The 19,314-nt window shown below is 40.9% G+C and overlaps 1 protein-coding gene across 1 annotated transcript; it reads right to left on the bottom strand.

Moving 5' to 3' along the window:
* Positions 1 to 5,638: 5,638 nt before the first annotated feature.
* Positions 5,639 to 8,273, bottom strand: PFDN4 (prefoldin subunit 4). Its single transcript, XM_005147564.3, has 4 exons — positions 8,121 to 8,273; positions 7,169 to 7,276; positions 6,390 to 6,533; positions 5,639 to 6,066 (listed from the first exon to the last, which is right to left on the bottom strand). Exons 1-4 carry the CDS (start codon positions 8,142 to 8,144, stop codon positions 5,935 to 5,937), a joined length of 408 nt encoding a protein of 135 aa, XP_005147621.1. The 5' UTR covers positions 8,145 to 8,273; the 3' UTR covers positions 5,639 to 5,934.
* Between the last annotated feature and the right edge of the window lie 11,041 nt (positions 8,274 to 19,314).

Consider the following 19,314-nt stretch of genomic DNA (forward strand, 5'->3'; position numbering starts at 1 on the left):
TTGTAAATCTGCATGTATTTACTCAGGTTTATAATATTTTATTACATCTCTAACAGCTGGATGCAGTTAACAGTCCCCTTAACTGTAAACCTGTCTCATTGCTTGCTGAGGGAAATCCTTCATAACTATTTATGCCTGTCTGGTGCACTGCGTTCTGTGCACTCCCATCAGCAGCTAACTTTTAATTACAAAATAATTTGTTTTTTCTGTATGACTCATAGAATCAATATAAAGACAAACTGGGTTGTAAATAGTTTCTGTCAGGCCTTATCATGCCTATATATATCCTTGCTTTTTCTTTCATGAGTCAGTCTATTAGAATAACATTAGATAAATTATCTGAACTACTGACTCATGCAAACCAAACTACTTAACTCTGTTGCTTCTACAGAAAAATATGGCTTCAATATTCAGAATTCAATTTCTTTTTTGATCTTTGTGATAATTAATACCATAAAATTATCTGTACTTTGGATACACATCACTCCCTGTAATTATTGAATAATTTTCAACCACATTTATATTATGGAATGCAATGATATCCCAGGATCTTCTATACAAAAGAAATGAAGGTTCTACAGGAGAAAATTTGCTAAAGATCATCATGTGGAAAACCTTTTGGTATCTGCTGACAAGATACAGAATCACAAACAAGCCCACGAAAATATAATTGTGTCCTACTATGTTTAACAGTTTTTTGCAAGCTACTTTGAAAACTGGTAAGTTAAGGCTATTTGACCTCCTGAAATGAGTTGTCTTTCACTGCAGTCTTGCTAGTTCATCTGCTTTGACTGCTGCAACCAAGTGAGAAGCCAGCCACTGGTGGCTATATGACTCGCAAAACAAAACTAGTATGAAAATGGCATTTTAATACAATCACAGAATCATAGAATAGTTAGGGTTGGAAAGAACCTTAAGATCATCCAGTTCCAACCCCCCTGTCATGGGCAGGGACACCTCACACTAAACCATGTCACCCAAGGCTTCATCCAACCTGGCCTTGAACGCTGCCAAGGATGGGGCATTCACAACCTCCCTGGGCAACCCATTCCAGTACCCCACCAATCTCTAAGATATCATAAGAGAACATAGGCCCAACATGCTATATGAAGCCCTTAGATTAAAATTAAATCTCTTTTATAGTGCATTTAATTTTTCAAGTGCTTTACAAATGTCACTCCCTTGACAAAACAGGGAATAACAGTAAACTATTTGCATTCTGACAACAATATTAAAAAATCTATAGTCAAGTGCAGCTAAATGATTTATGACATGTACAGAGGTGCACAGAGGATCATGAGATTTTAATGGGCTTATATTACTTGAAGGCAAACACCATTAGAAATAAATTTCCAATCTACCAAAAATAAAAAGTACTTAGAAGATGAGGCTTTAAACAGACTAAATGCCAACTGAAAAACAATTGCATGTATTCCCTAGCGAGGAGAAAGGTTATTAAAAGAAAAAACTAGGACTCTGTCAAATACTTCTAAGCAAATGATGAATGATCTGCAAATTAACTTTTACAATGACAACTGAAGAACAAAAAAAAAGGTTTCTGCATGTCCTATTTTACACATATAAAAATAACAAATGATTGTCTGGGATAGTAGTTCTCTAAACTACAAAAACCCAGAGACTAATCTGAAAAAGTCTGTTGGATAATTATTTCCCTGACTTGCAAACACAACTCTCCAAACCATACCAGAAAACTGGACACTGCACGTGCAAAAAGGCACCTACATTTTCAAGGCTGCATGGACATACAATTTGTAGTAAGGACTAAGCAAACAGGAAAGACACATCATACACATAAAAGCCTAAACTCTAATAGTGCAGGCAGGCCTAGTGAAACTGTCTAAAATATACCAACACCATGATAACCCGTAAAAAAAGGAAGAAAACAAGGGGGTGGGGTCACAAAACAAACCCCATTGGACCAAAATCCAGCATTAAAGAGTAAAGACCTTTGGCATTCATAAGAATAGGCTTAACAGTCTTCTTTTCCCTAAACATCAGAACTGTCATATATGGACAATTCAATTTATAGGACACAAAAGAACATCAGGGATAATACAACCTCTCCACACCTTGCTAGCATTCTCCCTTTGGGTCGTTTACTGTACTATGGTCCTCATCAGTCTTATAGCTGCTACTGGAATCATGGTTAAGCCTTACTATCTGCCTTTTTCCTCCCCGTAATGAAGCCATAACCATACCATTTGCCTCTCTGGAAACCATGATAATTTTAAATACTTGCAGTCTGCACAGCCATGAGAATACTCACAACAGGAAAGCTGGCACAGCAATCACTTTGGAGTGAATTTTAAAGTGTATCAACCAATCAACGAGAACGGAAACGCTACAGCCAAAGTTTCATGCTACTAAGCGCCGGCACTCAGGGCAGAGGCATGGGCTCGCCTTAAAAAAGGGCTTCCGCGTTCTTTGATGCCATCTGCTGGATGCTTCTCATTATGGGTCTAACTCCACCATTAGTCCAGTTTTCACCTGGAGAAAAAGTCTTTTACCTTTTGTTTGGTTTGTAATTATATGACAGGTGCACTGGATGGTTTACTTTAACATACAAAATGAATGGTTTGGCTGTTTAGAAAAAAAAACCTCAATATACCAACAGCTCCTAAGACAAACCTTGCTCACAGTTTTGAACTGACAGCTGTAACTAATAAAGGAGGATAAGGCAGAGCTGACTCACACAAGTCAACCACAAGACTCTCATCAGCTTCTATCAAATAACTGGCCACCTTCTCTCTTTATCGCTTAAAATAACAACTGGGTCAACCCAAAACTCCTCTAAGCAGTTTGATGCCTAACACAGGAAACTGTATGGAGGGTTCAGAAATTATGTAAAGGAACACCTGTATCTCCTTGAAGGCCCAGCACTTGTTTTGCCACAAGCTTTGGCTGGCAGATAGAGCAGCAGAGTTTCCATGGCTACCAGATTCACATTTTACCTAAAAGGAACTGAAGTATTCACTCAGGAAGTAACAAAAACTTGATCTCTTTCCTGAGACAGAGACTTGAAAACCACAATCAGGAAACAAAGTTAAAAATCTGTACAGTTATAGCCAGGGTATTTGTAAACATGTCCAGCAGCCGAAGCATATAAACCACTGGAATTCTACCAAAAAGAAGCATGGGAAATACGAGGGCTAGACAGCAAGACAGAACATTAGCACAGCTTTTGAAATTTAGAGCCACCAGTTGATACACATTGTATGCAACAGAGGTGATTGTGCTGAGGTGTTAGATCTCCCCTGTCAAAACCAGTACTCTCTTAAGGTTATGCTAAACCTTATTCAACATTAAACAAATTTATATAAACAACTATGTAAGTCATAATGCTGTAATTCATATGTAACAGTGCACTGGTGAGATCCTGTTCAGACATACTGAAGATCAAGTTCAGTATCACTACCCTGCTAAAACTACTTCAACAATACAGAAAGCATGTGCTATTTTTTCTTCCTCCAGGTTTACACTGTTTGAAGATGCCATACAACTGACATATGATAAGTAGGTATTAATCACTTAATGAAAATATATTAATCTCATATTCTTGATTATTTATATTAAGGACAAATATATTAAGTCATTTGCAGAGGTGAGTAGCTGCAGAAAAAAAAGCCAACACCAGAGCAAAGGATACAAAGCATCCAGGAGCCTCAGTTCTGAAAGGCAAGAGGCACTGAGGGAGCCTTAAGTCGTTGACAGGACTTGCTCAGGAGCCAGCAGCTCAGCTGGGGGCAGCACCAAGAGGGACAGCATCAGCACCCAGACAAAACTGATGAGAGGGGAGGCTGCAGCACAGACCTCAGTGTAGAAAGTGCCTCAACTGGTCTCTTGAGGCAAGGGTGTACAAATGGACAGAGTGCACTCAGTGCACCCTGGTGGAGGTCCTCCTCCAGCAGGTGGCTGAGCTGTGGGAGACTCAGCAGCTGAAAGTGTCAGGGAAGCTGAGAGGGAGCTACACTGCTTGCTCCAGGCCCAAACTGTGCAGGGGCCACAAGCATGCACCATAGTCCATACAGAAAAGAAGGAGGGAATTAATCCAAGACGCTGGGAACCAGTAAGAAAAAAACAAAAATACACAACAAAAAGAGGAAGAGGACAATTAAAAGCAACGGGCTTCCTCCAGAATCCGACATCTCCACCCAGAACTGCTTCACAGTTCTGCAGGGGGCTAACAAGGCAGCACCCACTGTACCAAATGAACGTTGGAGATATTCAAGGCCCGCCTGGACAAGTTCCTGTGTGATGTACTCTAGGTTACCCTGCTCTTGCAGGGGGGTTGGACTAGATGATCTTTTGAGGTCCCTTCCAACCCTCAGGATTCTGTGATTCTGTGATCCTGCTGATGCACCAGTAAAGAGGATTACTATTAGTGCCTCAAGGAAAAAGCAGCAGGTCACAGTAGCAGGTGACTACTTTGAAAGGCACAGAGGCATCCATCTGTTAGCCTCACCCAGTCTTGAAGGAGGTGTGTTGCCTACCAGCGGCTCAGATTAGAGGTTGCCTGGTCTTGTAAATCCTGCTAGTGGTATTGACAGCAGTAGTCTGGAAATAATGAAGGATTTCAGTGCCCTGGCAGATGTGGGCAGGAGCTGTGGAGCTCAGATACGGTTTTTTTAATCCAGTCCTTCAGGTCAAAAGGAGGACCTTGAAAAAAGGCCAGGTGGATTTGGCAGGTTAATAAATGGCTAGAACAGTGTTGCCATAATCAGGGATTTGGTTATTTAGAACATGGGACACAATTTGGGAGGCCAGGTCTACTGGAAGACAGTGGACCTGGTCTGACAAGGGAAATTGCTGCTTTGGTTAAGAGATTTTCCATGCTGGTCAAGACAGCTTTAAAATAGATGTGCTGGGGTAGGTGGTCATCAACCCATCCCAACACTCCCAGTATGCTAAGATTTAATTTTTAAGACCAAAGTCATAAACAGCAGGTATTTCTACGGAACAGCACATTATTAGCAGGCAAAAGTCCAAAAGCAGAATTTTAGAGTGAGACAGTACATAATTATTTGAAGGATGTAAGGAGTCAGCAAATTAAGACATTTAAAAATTACTTTTAACTCCACATAGTGATGGAGGTGTAGCTCCAGGGATTGATGCTGACACAGCAACATCATCTATGAACTATTCTGACATTAATTTGGTGTATGTGTGGATTTAGAAAATTATTGTTCAGGAAAATTAGAAGTTAAAGACTCACTATTCTGAGTTACAGCATCTTTTGTGACTGCCAAATACAAAGTAGTAAATGACTGAATATGACTGTGACTCCAAAAGCTTTTCTTCAATAGCAGTGCAGGTTTTAAGGAGATCTCCTTTCTCCCCTGTCAACTTGTTGCCATGCTGTGCACTGACCTAACAGTGTGTATGCTATCTGAACTAAGATTGAAAGACAAAGGATAGACTTAGTATTTCCAACAGTGCAGTTAAAACCAGCATTATAAATAAAATTATAATAAATAGCATGACAGCCAAATAATTAATCATGTATAAGAGAAACTTCTTATACAATCAAACAGCCATTACAGGGCAAATCAAAAGTTCCCTATTTATACTGGTTTTCTACTTTAGCACTTTCATGAGTGGAAAACAAGACCAAGGAAACTACAATACATGCCTGACTTTATTACTTTAATATACAGTGCAAATATTCCAATCTTGATGCTTTATCATCAGTAATGAAGCTAATGCTTTCCCAAGCAAATAAATAACTGCAACCAGCAAAATAAGAAAGCTCTCTTTAAACAGATGGAACCCAAGTGAGTAAATTAAAAAAAAAAAAAAAAAAAAAAACAAAACAACAAAAAGAAGTGTTGGATTTTGTTCTAAATATAATTGGAACAATGATATCAAAATATTTATTAAACCAAGGAAAAGTTGTATGGTATATTTAGAAAACTTTCAACTGTCCTCAGCCTCAAGATTTATGTTATTTCCGAACTTTGCATAAAGCTGAACTTTCAGGTCAGATAAGACCCTCTGAATTGATTCCACTCGGGCTTCTAACACATCAATTTCTTCTTGTAAACTTTTCTGAAAAATAAAAAAAAATCAGCCAGTTACATTAATCCAAAATGAGTCATGTCTGCCTGCAACATATAAACTATTAAGAGGTACTCTTTGACAATTTTTTGCTAAGTCAGGCTGCAAGATTCATTACAAGGCAAAACAAAGGCTATGTATACTGACATGGCAATTAGGACTTGCCATGCATGCACATTCTCCTCCTCAAATCAGAAATCAAACATGAACTTTAGAAAGTAAGAGGTTCAAGGATGGACAGATTATCCCACTCCAATGCCCATCACACCACAGCAGCCAGTACAGTATAGGAGCTCCCTTTTGCCCAGACAAACCTTTGCCTCCTCCAGCATCTCTTGTGTCTCTTCTTGGGAATGACTAATGAAAACATCTCCAATTTGGTAGGGTATCAGTAGCGAGTCATCATCATCAAGCATCATGATGTCATCACAAGCATCTTCCAAGTTCTGAAGCTGTTTCTATTTATCAAGGTATAAGAAAGGTGGTCACTTCATACTGGATAAATGATTTCAATGGATACATTGCCATGTTACCGAGTAAAATGAAGTCAGCAAGTCTGTATTGTGAGCAAAAATCCTACCTGCCAGCATGATATCAACATGTTTAACAGTATAGCTCCAGAGCTGTAATTTAGCATTAGATTCATTCTACCAGTAGAAATTTCTAGTCAATACTCATTATCTGTCATTAATAGCGTAATTAACTGTCTAGACAAGGGAAATACATATGCTCAATTTCTGTCAGTGCATCAAAGGAAGAACGTAACATACAACTGCCTTACTGGTTCAAGAAAAAATAAATATGAACAATTACAGTCAGGAACTTTCACAAACACTACAAACAGCCATTGTATGGAGACAATGCTTTGTGTATGACAACTAAGGAGTTCCGTGAACTACATGCAGAAATATACTGGTGGCCTTTATTTCTCATTACTTCTTTCTCCACTTTAACTTTCTTTATTTTCAAAATACCAGAAATCCAATATTAGAACCAAAGCATTACTTGCAGTATTCCACTGCCCCTGTTTTCTGTGTTAAAGCTGAAATACTAAGTTAGGGCAATGAAAAAGTGATATATGAAGCAAATATACCTTTTTCACTTCTATTTCTTCTTTCAGTTCTGTGATCCTGCTAGTATTTCTCGCAAACTTGTTGATTTTCTGTTGATCTTCAAAAGTAACATTGACATCTTCTGCAGCCTGCAAGGAGAGGTCAAAATGAACCTTATTTCTTACATTACCTTGAGTCTCACGACAAGATTACTCCTACAGGTCTTCTGAAAAATAGCTTTACATTCTGCTTATACACTTGATTTCTTTAAAAGCATCCTCAAGGACATCAACAATATCCATATTTAGCTGGGGAGAGGCTGTAGTAACAGCCAATTAACACACCAGCTATTCATGGCATCCAAATTGTTGTTTCCTTGACAGCATTGACAGCTGACGCGGACACCTCTGCTCCCTGATCACTGCAGAGCTGAGTGTAATACGTTAACGTGATCCATAAGCAACAACATTTTATGCTAGCGGGTTAGCAGTGATGTGCTACAGTGCTACAGAGGAGTCTGGCACCATCCTCCTCTGAGATTTTGATCTGCATTAACGAGATTCGCTCTCAAGTCTTCTCTTCTCTAGACTAAACAGGCCAAAAATGCTCCAAACTCCTGACCGATAGAGCTAAGCTCACAACGCCAAGACACTCATACAGGCAAGTGACAGGGATATTTTCGGCACGGCCTAACCCGGAGAAGGACACACACACACCCGGCCCTGCCGCCCGCGGCTGAGTGAACGTGGGGCAGGCGCTCAGGGAGGCACCTCTGCGGTGCCGGAGCGAGGGGCGGGAGGGAGCGCTGAGGTGACAAGGCCGCACCGCCCCAGCACCTCCATCCCACAGATGGAGGGCCCGGCCGACCCCTCCCGGAGGGCAGCAGAGGGGCTCGGAGGAACCTGCTCCTCCTCGAGCCTCCTCTTTGGAGGAACCACGGGGCAGGGAGAGGCTGAGAAACAAACCCCCACCCTTCCCTCCTCCCGCACTCACCGCTTTCTTCATGGTGGCGGCCATGATGGTAGGACCAAACCATTCATCCTCCCCACAGAGGAGGAGCGGGGGCTTAGGAAAATGAGAAAAGGCGAAGGAAAGCGCCCAGCGGCGGCAGCCCTCCGCGGCTCGGCGCTTCTCCTCCTCCCCACTGCCCCGTCCCGTCGGACTGCTCGGAGGCACCACAGGACACACAACAAACCTCACCCCATCCCGCCATACTTGGTACGTCCTGTTTAAAGGGACAGGAGTGCTGTAGCCGTGGCCCGCCGGCTCTGCCGCCAGAGGGAGCCGTGGGACGGGGCGCCGGATCTCTTGCCGTGGCCTCCCGCCTGCTCCGATGCCACAAGGGCGGCGGGGCCCGGCGCGGTGCCGCAACGGCGGCTGGGGGTACGAGGTACCGGCCTCACTGCTGTGAGCCGGCCTCAGCCCTCACCAGCCAAACCAGCCGCCTCTCTTGAAACGGAGGTGTGAGCGGCCTCCAAGTTCAAATCATTGCAGAGGGGCTTTTAAGCCAAAATAAGTTGGGGTTTTCTTTCTAACAAGGCTGATTGACAGCTTCTGAACAGGAACAGGGGTCGCTCGCATTTATGCTGCATGATTACCTTCACATGCTGAACTGTATGTAGCTTCTCGCAGCTACAAAACAAAAAGAAAACCCAAAGCAGATCATGACATCTCCCAGCTCGGGTGCTGGGTGCTCTGACATCCAGCTGCAGTGCGTACAGGGCCTGTGATCCAAGAACCTGGGGCCCAGGCACACGTGGATGTTGAGTGACACTGGCAGGATTGCTGGAGGCACCGGGTGCTGCCACAGGCTGACCACGCTGCTGGCAACAGCAGCTCAGACTCCTCAAGACCCTGCTTGGGTCTGCCAAGACCTTCCTGCAGAATGATCAGCATCTCCAGTAGCTGTATTTAAATACACCTCAGCTACAAAGCTTTCCGAGTGATGTGCTGTGGTGCCAGTGTCAGGTGGGGATGGCAACAAGCCTGCAGTGTCAGTCAGAAAGGTGTTTGAAGACATCTTGAGGTACTCTGCTGTGATTCATCTTTTTGCTATGCCCTTCTGTGGGCCATGGGGTTAGACTCAAAGGAAGTACCTGGGTACAGGGAGTTCAGGGCCCTGTGTTGATGTGTTTTTAATGTGTCTGGCTTTGGAAAGGAATTTGGAAAGCTGGGGTAGAGTCTGCAGCTCATTGAGCAGTGTCTGGGGAGAGTTTGGATCTCCAGAAAGACAACTGCTCTGACGAGGGAGGTGTCTAGGGTCAGCACGTTCAGTCCCAGGCAGCCAAAACTGCTGAACCTATTCTCAGACCAGTTTGGAGTCCAAAGATCAAAACCATTTCCTGAAGGCAAAATTTATAACCTTTCATTCTCAAGTTATGCTTTATAAATCCTAATGCCCCGATTGCACACAATGGCCTTGTTCTTCAAACACTTAATTGATAATACAGGAGGCTGATGTTCATTTCCCTGCTGTCAGATGGCATTCAAATTCATGTCTCCCACCACACTCCTAATGCCTGAACCATTAATAACTCTGTATGTCATCCAATGAACATTATAATGAAAAATGTAGGAACAATCCATGGAACAGAGTGCATGTCTTTACTTTTGTTAGAACCCCTTGCTGCTGAGGAATCATGGAATGATAGAATAGTTATGGTTGGAAAGGACCTTAAGATCATCTAGATCCAACTCCCCTGCCATGGGCTGGGACACCTCACACTAAAGCATGCCACATCAGGCTTTGTCCAACTTGGCCTTGAACACTGCCAAGGATGGAGCATCAACAGCTTCCCTGGGCAACCCATCCCAGTGCCTCACCACTCTCACAGTAAAAAACTTCCTCCTTATATCCAATCTAAACTTTCCCTGTTTAAGTTTTAACCCATTACCCCTTGTCCTATCGCTACAGTCCCTAATGAAGAGTCCCTCCCCCGCATCCTTATAGGCCCCCTTTCAGATACTGGAAAGCTGTTAAGAGGTCTCCACTATGCTATGAGGAAGAATCCAAACCTGCAGCTGTGGGAGAATCCATCCTCCATGGTAGCCCATTCCAAAGGGGATCCATGAAGGACAATAGAAGACAACACCCAACAGAAGAATGAGTGTATATTTTAAAAGTTTCCTATTGATTTCCTGCAACTAGGCCTTATTAGGAAGAGCTAAAATATGGCATACTCCAAGTCTTAACACATATACCAACACCATTCTCTCTCAGCTTTGACGTTGTCCATCATAGGTGGAAACAGTATAGCAGCCCTGCTGTCTGCAAGAAGGAAAAGCTTGCATTCTTGTGTTATTACTTACAGAAATGGAGCTTACACTGACAGTGTTCAGCTTCATTTCATAGCAGAGCTGGCTTGGGAGTTCTCCTTAATAACTGCTTTTTGCTGAATAAATGTAAGAAAGTTACAGCTACTTGTGGGAAAGATTACAGCAAGTTTTTAGCTTAACAATTAATATATCAAAACAATCTGTAAGGGATATTTACTGAATGAAAAGGTTCTGGGTTGGTTTTTGGGTTGTTTTTTTTAGAATCAGAATGACTGCTCATTTTAAAACTCCTGTCACAAACTAATAGAAAAAAACAGAGTAGAAAAGAAAATATTTTGAGTGGCTCTCACACTGACTTACCTTTTATTTTGGTGCATAAATATGATTTGTTTCCCACTGAGGAAAAAATTAGTCACAAAAGTTCTCCTTGGAGAACTGTTATCATTAACTGATGTGAAAACATAAATCTCATTCTAAGTATCTCTTTTTCTTAGAGAAAAAACTCTCATCTCTAGTCATTGTCCTGCTCTTTCCTAAGTCAGCTATCTTCTCATTTCATAAAGATCCTACTATGAAAGGACATAACCCAAACCTTGGTTATTTCCATGGGTGGATTAGCTGAATAATGTTTGTTAGGTCTGAGCCAGTGTAATTTCCTTCAAGAGAAAAGGATTTCATAAGAATTTGATGACTTGAAGGCTTTGAAAATAAATGTTTTTCTCCCACATGCTCAGGCAAGATCTGTGGTATGAGCATGTTGCCAAGAGTAACTTACTGTAGACCTTTCTTATGTAAATAAAAGTGAAAACAGTGCACGAGTGCATCTAGTGGTGGAGTAAGATAAACTCATTGAACTCACTGACCTCATTTCTCTTTCAGTTGCATAAAAAGACTTGCTCTTTCTTGTACTGGTCCTCCTTGTTGCAAGTGTGGTTAGCTTCACCTTGTACTGCTGTGGGATCCCTCCCATGGTGTGTGCAACCCTCATGCCCTTCATCTTACTTGTCCTTTGTGGTTCTTGTTCACAGTTTCATGCCATGTTACTTGCTGTAGCCTTTTGCAATATAGCTCTGTGGGAAGAGTCTTCCCATGCTCTTTGCTACGTGAGTTGTTTTGAATTACCAAACTCTTTACCTTTTCCCTGAAGTTGCACAGAGCTCTGATCAGTCTTTGAGCATCCTGAAATACCTGCACATCAATAATGTTTGTTAATAAGAGATGCATTAGAAATGGAGAAAACTGATTGGGGATGAAGTAGTTGGTTTATATAGATTTAGATAAATCTAGATAAATTTCTTTTATCTAAAAGTAGACTGCTATTATCAAAAGCTGCATAAAGCTGTATTATTTTAATAGACTATACCATAGTATATGGTAGTAGTGTGTACTACGTCACTAAAGAGGTACAGCTTCCATATCATGGAGACTCCAAGGTAGAAGTAGCATGGCATTTCCAATATTAGACAACATGGCTTATTGTGGTATAAATGTCTTTACACCAGAATGTCTATGTCTTCCCTTCTTGTACCAGCACTGTGGGGGGAATGGAGGCCAAAGGAAAAATCCCCTTCTAAGGGTGTTCTTCTTTTCCAAAAAGACATGCCAGCTCTTAATGGTATACAAGTCTTAAGTATTTATAGGACAAATGCCCCTTAACTTTTCATTCTTTGTGGTCTGAGAAAAGGAAGGCAGACTTTCTCAGATTTCTAACCTTTTTCTTTCAAAGAAAAATCCCTCCTGTTAGTAAAAAACATCACTTCATCATTCAAGCCCTCCTCTATATTCATATATATCCAGCATTAGAGGTATTAAATTGCATTAGCCCCTTTCTACAAGTTATCCTAATAAACTTCACCCTCTGTGAAGGAAACTTGTCTTTTCCCTTGGTGTAGCCCTTTGCAGAGAGTTCTGCAGCATCACCTGGATCCATGGAGCTAAGGGGAGTTTCTGCCGGCTGTTTGTGCCTGAGATGAAAGCTGGAAATTCCCTTTTGCTGGGAAATCCCTTTATGTTTAAGCACAGTAGAGATGTTACTCCACCTTCGTGGCAACATAGTCTGTAAACATGGTGCTTTATAATCCCATAATTCTGGCCCAGTGAAACAGTTATTGCCTCATGCTGGTTTTATTTAAAACAAAAGGTAAGAGCTGGATTTGCAGCCTTGCCCTTCCTCTACTTGACATCTCAGTGTCAGCAGGGAATATACCAGAGTCCAAAATATTAGCCATGTATTTCTGTTGCTCCACAATCCTGTTCCCAGAAACAGCTGTAGTGGTGGAATATCTCTGTTTACCAGGATTTTTTTGTGGCCCATACTGGAATTCCCTCTACAGGGCCTACAGCTGCAGTGTCAGTCTTGCTCTTTTTTTACTTTTGTCATTCATATTCAATAAGAAGTGCTCACAAAGTACCTGAAATTAGATCTTCAGTTACACCTGTACAAGTAGAAATAATTTCCTTTCCAAGAGTAGCACTTTCAGGGCCAGTTTTTAAAAGTCAGTATGTATTTCTTGGAAAATATAAGTAAGGAAGAATGGAGTCCTGTTCCCTCCTTAACTGTCACCCTTCTGGATACTGTCACCTTAAAGCATTATATATTTATTTGCCACTGAACCTAGAGGCTGGTTCTAACCTCACAGGAGGTCTGTCAGTAACATGCCCTGGCTGTAGTGTTACTCAGCAGTTTTTAATCTGCACAAATTTGTCTTTTTTCCTTTTTTTCTTCTTTTTTTGGGGGGGGGGGGGGGCTGGGAGAAGGGGGCTTAGTGCACGCAGAATCATAATGGAATCTGGGAGAAGAGTTTTCCTCAGGGAGGTATCAGATGTGCTCATTTGATACTTTACCAAATAGAGCAATAAATATATTAAATGTTTTCCCAAGGGCAGTAGTTGCATTCAGTAGTCATACATCTGAGGAAACTAAACCCTTCCCTAGAGAGGTCTGCAGCCAGGCATTTGAACTGAAATAAACAGCAGGATTTCAGGCAAGGGCTTTATCTGATGAACTCTAATCCCTCCAAAAGCAATGACTAGAAGTAACCAGGATGTGGCCCAGAGGGTATTGAGTTCAGTGAAGCATAGCCCAAGTGCCTTTTGGCTGACTAATGGTTAAGGGAGATGGAGTTTTCATATCTTCTTATGACTCTCGTGAAGACAATAGCAGCAAAATGCACTCATTTCACAGCAAGTCACTAGTTAAAGTTCAAACTCATCTCTTTGTGGTTTTACAGAAGTACTGCTGGATTAATAGTATCTTTAACATACCTATTAGACCTTTCATCAGAAAATACTCCAAAGGCCACAGACAAGGATTGTTTCACACACCCCTTCCTTGGGATGAAACAGCAGTGCTCCATAGTAGCAAAAACATTTAAAATTTCCTATTTATTTGTCATTTCTGTGAACTTAAGAGAACACCAAACTGTAAACATGGACAAGATGGCATCAGGAGGCATTAGCTACAAAGGGCATAGAAGCTACTAGTAGCTGGTTGGGGCTCTGAGTTCTGTACTAGCTTAGGGGGAGGCATCACTTACTTAGGCACCAACTTAACCTTCTAAACCGCCTTTCTCATATACTGGCAAGAGTTCAAGATGCTAACCTCATAAGAGCATCACCTATTGTCTTGGTATTTCAGGGTAATTTAGAGACCAGAAATTAATGTCTGCGAAACTCTAATTCTAGAATTACAATACTGTATAATACAAAAATAACATGGAAGACTATTCACACAATTCTGTTTTATGAGATTTTAAACAACATGTCAGTGCATCGATACAATAAATTTTTATTATTGTAAGATAAATGTAAGCAAAATGTGCAGAAACAATATTGTTGTTGGCTTTTCTTTGACAAACTGTCTAGTACCGTCTCATAGAAATAGAGCCTTCAAAATCTTAGCAAGTAACAAGCATCTATTTGTTTTAAAAAGACTTAGTATGAGGTCAGTTTTACCTCAGCAGAAATGCATCCATCAGACCGAAAGTAAAATAATCTGTGCAAACGTTACAGGCTTAATCAACAAATCCAGTAAATTGCATGAGTTTGCATCTGATTCACGTGTTTGTATAACCAGCTTTAGCAGATTCTCTTAAAAAGACATGTGATTGTTATTTTTCCAGGCATTTAAGACAGTCACAAGACTAAAAACTTCAGATTCATAAACATAGATCATTATTTTAAATTTCAGTTGTTGTTTAAAATAAAGTCATACTCAATATTTCCTGCTCCTGAGAGCTTTCCTTGCTTTTGGCAAATGGTTTTGGTCTTTACTTACATTGTAGAGTTGTTAGTCCCACTAACACTGAAAATATTTTCATAGTTGTTCAGTACCATAACACAGGTACTGCTTTGTGCATTAACTGCATGTGAACAAAGCAACTGCACACGTAAAATGTCTTAGCAGAAGGTTAACTGTGTAATTGCATGTAAAAATTAATATACACAATTGATTATAATTACATTGTTTCTGTATGCAGAGCTATGATCAAGATTAATTTCTCACTAGGGAAAAGTCACCAAGAGTTAGTTTCTCAGAATGCAGATAGCTGCGTCCATTCATTTTGGCAGAAATGCAGGCTGTTAGGGGGTTTTACAGCTGGAGACATAAATACATAAATACCTACAGAATTGGTTTGCATTTGGGATGCCTGAAGATCTAAATTCTGAACTTCATAGAGATCTAACACTCCATGTCTCCGTGTGATATGGCAAATTTTAACAGACTCTTTTGGCCTGAATCTTGGGCATAACTTAACTACCCACATGCTTCCTTAGGTACAGTTTTTCACAGTCACTCCTAATACTTCCCAGGACCCTTCTGCCCTGTGTACCTTTAGGATCAGTCAATAAAGATAGATACCTAGATATTGCATATTTACACAAGACTGTCTGCAGGTCTAACCTGAATTGGATGCAAGCTGGCCAGATTCTCAGATATGTCATTTACAGTTGCTGACACCCATCACAAAAAATAAAGTAGTTTAATGGTAATTTATGGAATCTATATCACTACAGTCTCTTGTTGATACTGCTGAACTAAAATGTTTCAATAAAGACTAAATCTAAAGGCACAGTGCTTAAACGTCATGGATCATTAGGCAGCATGAAAGAGGGTAAGTCACCCTGTTGAAGTGATGAGGAAAACACTATTTAACATTCCACATTTTGTGTCGTGTAAGATTTCCTTTGCATAACACTATGTTATGCTGATAACAGGAGCAATAAATTGACACTTATACTTTTACACTGTCATAAACATTTGTAATTATTTTGCAAGTAAATAACCAAATTGCATCCCTACTCATTGAGACACATGTAAGTATAGTTGGACGGCACATTAAGCCAGTGAATAACTGCAGAACAGAGAAGGATTGGATGAGTGTCAATGGAAAAAAATGGTTTATGGACATCTGGAAGAAATGAGGCTGAGAGAAGCAGCAGGGTTGTTCTATACTGACTTAGGATGAAGTTATCCACCCGCAATTATTGCTCGATCACAAAATCATTATTCCAATAGGTACTTTTGAGCTATCCATAGGGATTCAATTCACTCTGAATTTCCTCAGTTCCCCCGTGGAAGTGTTGAAGAATGATAAAGAAAACCCAGGACTTCCAGTATCATCTTCCATGGCAGAACAGCCGCTAGTGAAATTCCTACCCCCTGAACAGGAACCAAAGGCTCTGAAAAATTAAATATTCTGAGAGATTCCTAAATGTTGCTCGTTTTTAAACTAAATGTGCTTTTCACAGTGCTGTGTGGAAGGGGAAGAAAGCTTCTAGACTTCTGTCAATTCTGTCCAAAGAGAAGAATTCAGCCTGGGGCAGTAACTCATTCTTGCAGCATCCTAATGCACAAATCCTTCACTAAAACAACTCCCTTCCCTGCTCAAGGAGGACAAAGCTGCTAAAAGAGACAAGAAACTCTAAAAGGCCAGAGAGTGATTCTAGTTATCAGGAGAAAAGGGAAGAGCCAGTCAAGTCCTGCGCATTTCCAAGCTGACTGTCAGAATATCTTCTCATGGACTTCATTTTCTTGGTCTATGCTCACAACTTTCTCCCTGACTCCCTGTACGTTTTACCTCTCTAGAGAATGCAGTGTGCATGGAGCATTGCTTTTGCCACATAAAGCAGATTGTATTTATGCACAGAAAATATAATTCCATTTTAATTTTTTAGGTAAGCAATAGCTATCTTTAAGTCAAGAAATCTCAATTTTCTTGAACCGTGTAGTCACTTATTTAAAGACTCCTTCAGTAGTTGAATGTCGAAATGTTTATTACAGGAAGATAGCCCAGATAGGTCATGGCCAGCTAGAAGATTCTTTGGCTGGTGGAGTCTGAGCTGTTCATCTACCTTTCTGTTTTTCTGAATGCCTCTCAAAGGGTTAGTTTGATCTCAGTTTGCTCAGCAGACCTTTATTTCCACACTGCTACTGACATCCTGTAGGAGTGTAATCATCTAGTATGCAGTGAGATCAGAAGAGTTTTGTGTTAAAAACCCCGGTGTTTGAGTAAAAATATAATAAAGATTTCTTTTGCTTTAATTTCACAGTCAGTGTCTATATAACAACTTGGAAGTCTCAATTTTCAAATACATTTCAGCTTCTCATCTGGAGAATGTAAATTACTGTACTTTTCCATTTCCTAATTGTGGCTAAATTCATCAATATTTACAAAACTGTTAGATCCTCAACTGGAAAGAGGCGTAGAATTAAAAGTGTATAAACAAACATGAGCAAAAACCTAGAATAATGACTTTTGTGTTTTGACACTGGCATTTATAAGTGCATTCAGTTTGTCTTCCCCAGCATTATGAAATACCTTGCCTCTGAATCTCTGCCTGTGACAGAGATTCTCCTTGTGTAGTCTACCCATTCTCCTTGGGCACTTCTACATTGTAGCATTTTAGAAAATGCAGGACACTTCACAAGCATTTTAGAGCCAAAATAGCAAATGTCTTTTTCCAACAAGGACAAAGACTATAGGTCAGGAGACACGAATTGTGTAATATCACAAAACAAACCTCCTGGAATTACAGGTGTTAAGAAAGAAAATCCACTACCAATCTAAAGGTCTTCCCACTGAGGAGTTATTTTGGTAATATTTAGTGTGTTTGAAATGCATTGTATTCAAAGGACTTGGTTCACTTTGCGGGAGCTCGCTACTATTGATATACTTATTGGAAGGTCAGCTGCTGTTTCAGTGCAGTTTCCAAGCACACCTCAGTCTCTTAAACCCTGGTAAGGAGTTCGTAGCTTGATGGGGTTTCCAAGCTTTATTTAAAGAATATGTTACTATTGTTTCCCAAGTGGTAGGACTAGTGATTCCTTCTGCTTAGGAAGCAGCAATAAAACTTGGATTTCAGGTACTGATTAAATATTTTAGTGATGAAAAAATGTGCTGTGATACAGCCTTTCTGTACCTCTACAACAATCCCTGTCAGATCTTCTGCAGAAGGATCAGATTGACAGATCGTTTGTCAAAGAACATTCTCTCCTGACATCTGAGCCTGCAGAAATGAAATGATGTTTTTTTCTGTAGCAAAATCGAAGCATGGAGGAGTATGTATAATAAGCTATTTAGTTTTCTTCTTCACACATTTCCTGGTCTTTGACCTAAAAGTACACCTTGCTGTGGTACAGAAATGAAGAGGGCTTTTCACTCAACAGGGGTCATTACCTGTTACAGTCATCAGAAAATGTTGGCAAATCATATGGATAGACATCTGTGGGACAAGAGTGACATGTTCATCTGTACAGGTGCCTTGGTAGAGTGACACTCCTGTGAGGATATGCCCCCAAAACTCAGTTCAAGAACCCTGTAGTGCCATGCTTAAGATAACCCTTGATACGTTCTAAAGGTCACAAGAAAAGATCTTGCTGAAAATTAAAGGTTTGTTTTGAGATCTCTTAAAAGGGAGGGGAGGAAGTTGTGAAGGCTGAAAATGCCCTTAGAACTGCACTTAACCAGAAATTAAGGCAATCATTAGCTCTCCCAGCTCCAGGCCTAGCTGAGTGACAAATACCTGAGCTTCCCTGACAGAGAGTTATGTCATGACCACAGAAGTTAAATAAAACCTTTTCCATTCTGTAATTTGAAAATAGCTTAATAGAGAAGATTTCGTATTAACAGGGTAGATGCTTTCCCATAGCAGCGATGAACATAAAAAGATTGACCTGTGCCCAGTTTAGTCTTGACTTGCCTATTCCATCGAGATTCTTCCATAGAGATCATTTCACAGACACTAAGCTGTGACCCTTCAAATGAGTTCGTTTTCATTCCTTAAATAGACAGGTGTCCACAGAGCATACAAATTGTCTCTTCCTGTCTGGTTTCTCAGAACTTACCATTGAATGAAACCCAGACTGCTCTCGGACAACAAGGACAGCAAGATGTTTTCTCAGTAGAACTGGTTCAGAGAAAGCAAATCACAAGACTATTAACTTGTTGTGGTGTTTCATAGAATCATAGAATCATAGAATAGTTAGGGTTGGAAAGGACCTTAAGATCATCCAGTTCCAACCCCCCTACCATGGGCAGGGACACCTCACACTAAACTATATCACCCAAGGCTTCATCCAACCTGGTCTTGAACACTGCCAGGGATGGAGCATTCACTACCTCCCTGGGCAACCCATTCCAGTACCTCACCACCCTAACAGTAAAGAATTTCTTCCTTATATCCAATCTAAACTTTCCCTGTTTAACTTTTAACCCATTACCTTGTCCTATCGCTACAGTCCCTAATAAAGAGTCCCTCCCTAGCACCCTTATAGGCCCCCTTCAGATACTGGAAGGCTGCAATGAGGTCTCCACTCAGCCTTCTCTTCTCCAGGCTGAACAGCCCCAGCTCTCTCAGCCTGTCTTCATATGGGAGGTGCTCAGTCCCCTGATCATCCTCGTTGCCCTCC

Source organism: Melopsittacus undulatus, chromosome 10, assembly GCF_012275295.1.
Source record: "Melopsittacus undulatus isolate bMelUnd1 chromosome 10, bMelUnd1.mat.Z, whole genome shotgun sequence".
In the NCBI taxonomy this organism is placed as follows: domain Eukaryota; kingdom Metazoa; phylum Chordata; class Aves; order Psittaciformes; family Psittaculidae; genus Melopsittacus; species Melopsittacus undulatus.

What these genes read in the sequence shown, in the direction of transcription:
- PFDN4 (XM_005147564.3), bottom strand. Translation starts at nt 8,144, where the DNA reads ATGGCCGCCACCATGAAGAAAGCG. An exon ending in CCGCCACCATGAAGAAAGCG is followed by an intron (nt 7,277 to 8,120) that starts GTGAGTGCGGGA and finishes CTCTCCTTGCAG; the next exon opens with GCTGCAGAAGATGTCAATGT. An exon ending in AAGAAATAGAAGTGAAAAAG is followed by an intron (nt 6,534 to 7,168) that starts GTATATTTGCTT and finishes CTTGATAAATAG; the next exon opens with AAACAGCTTCAGAACTTGGA.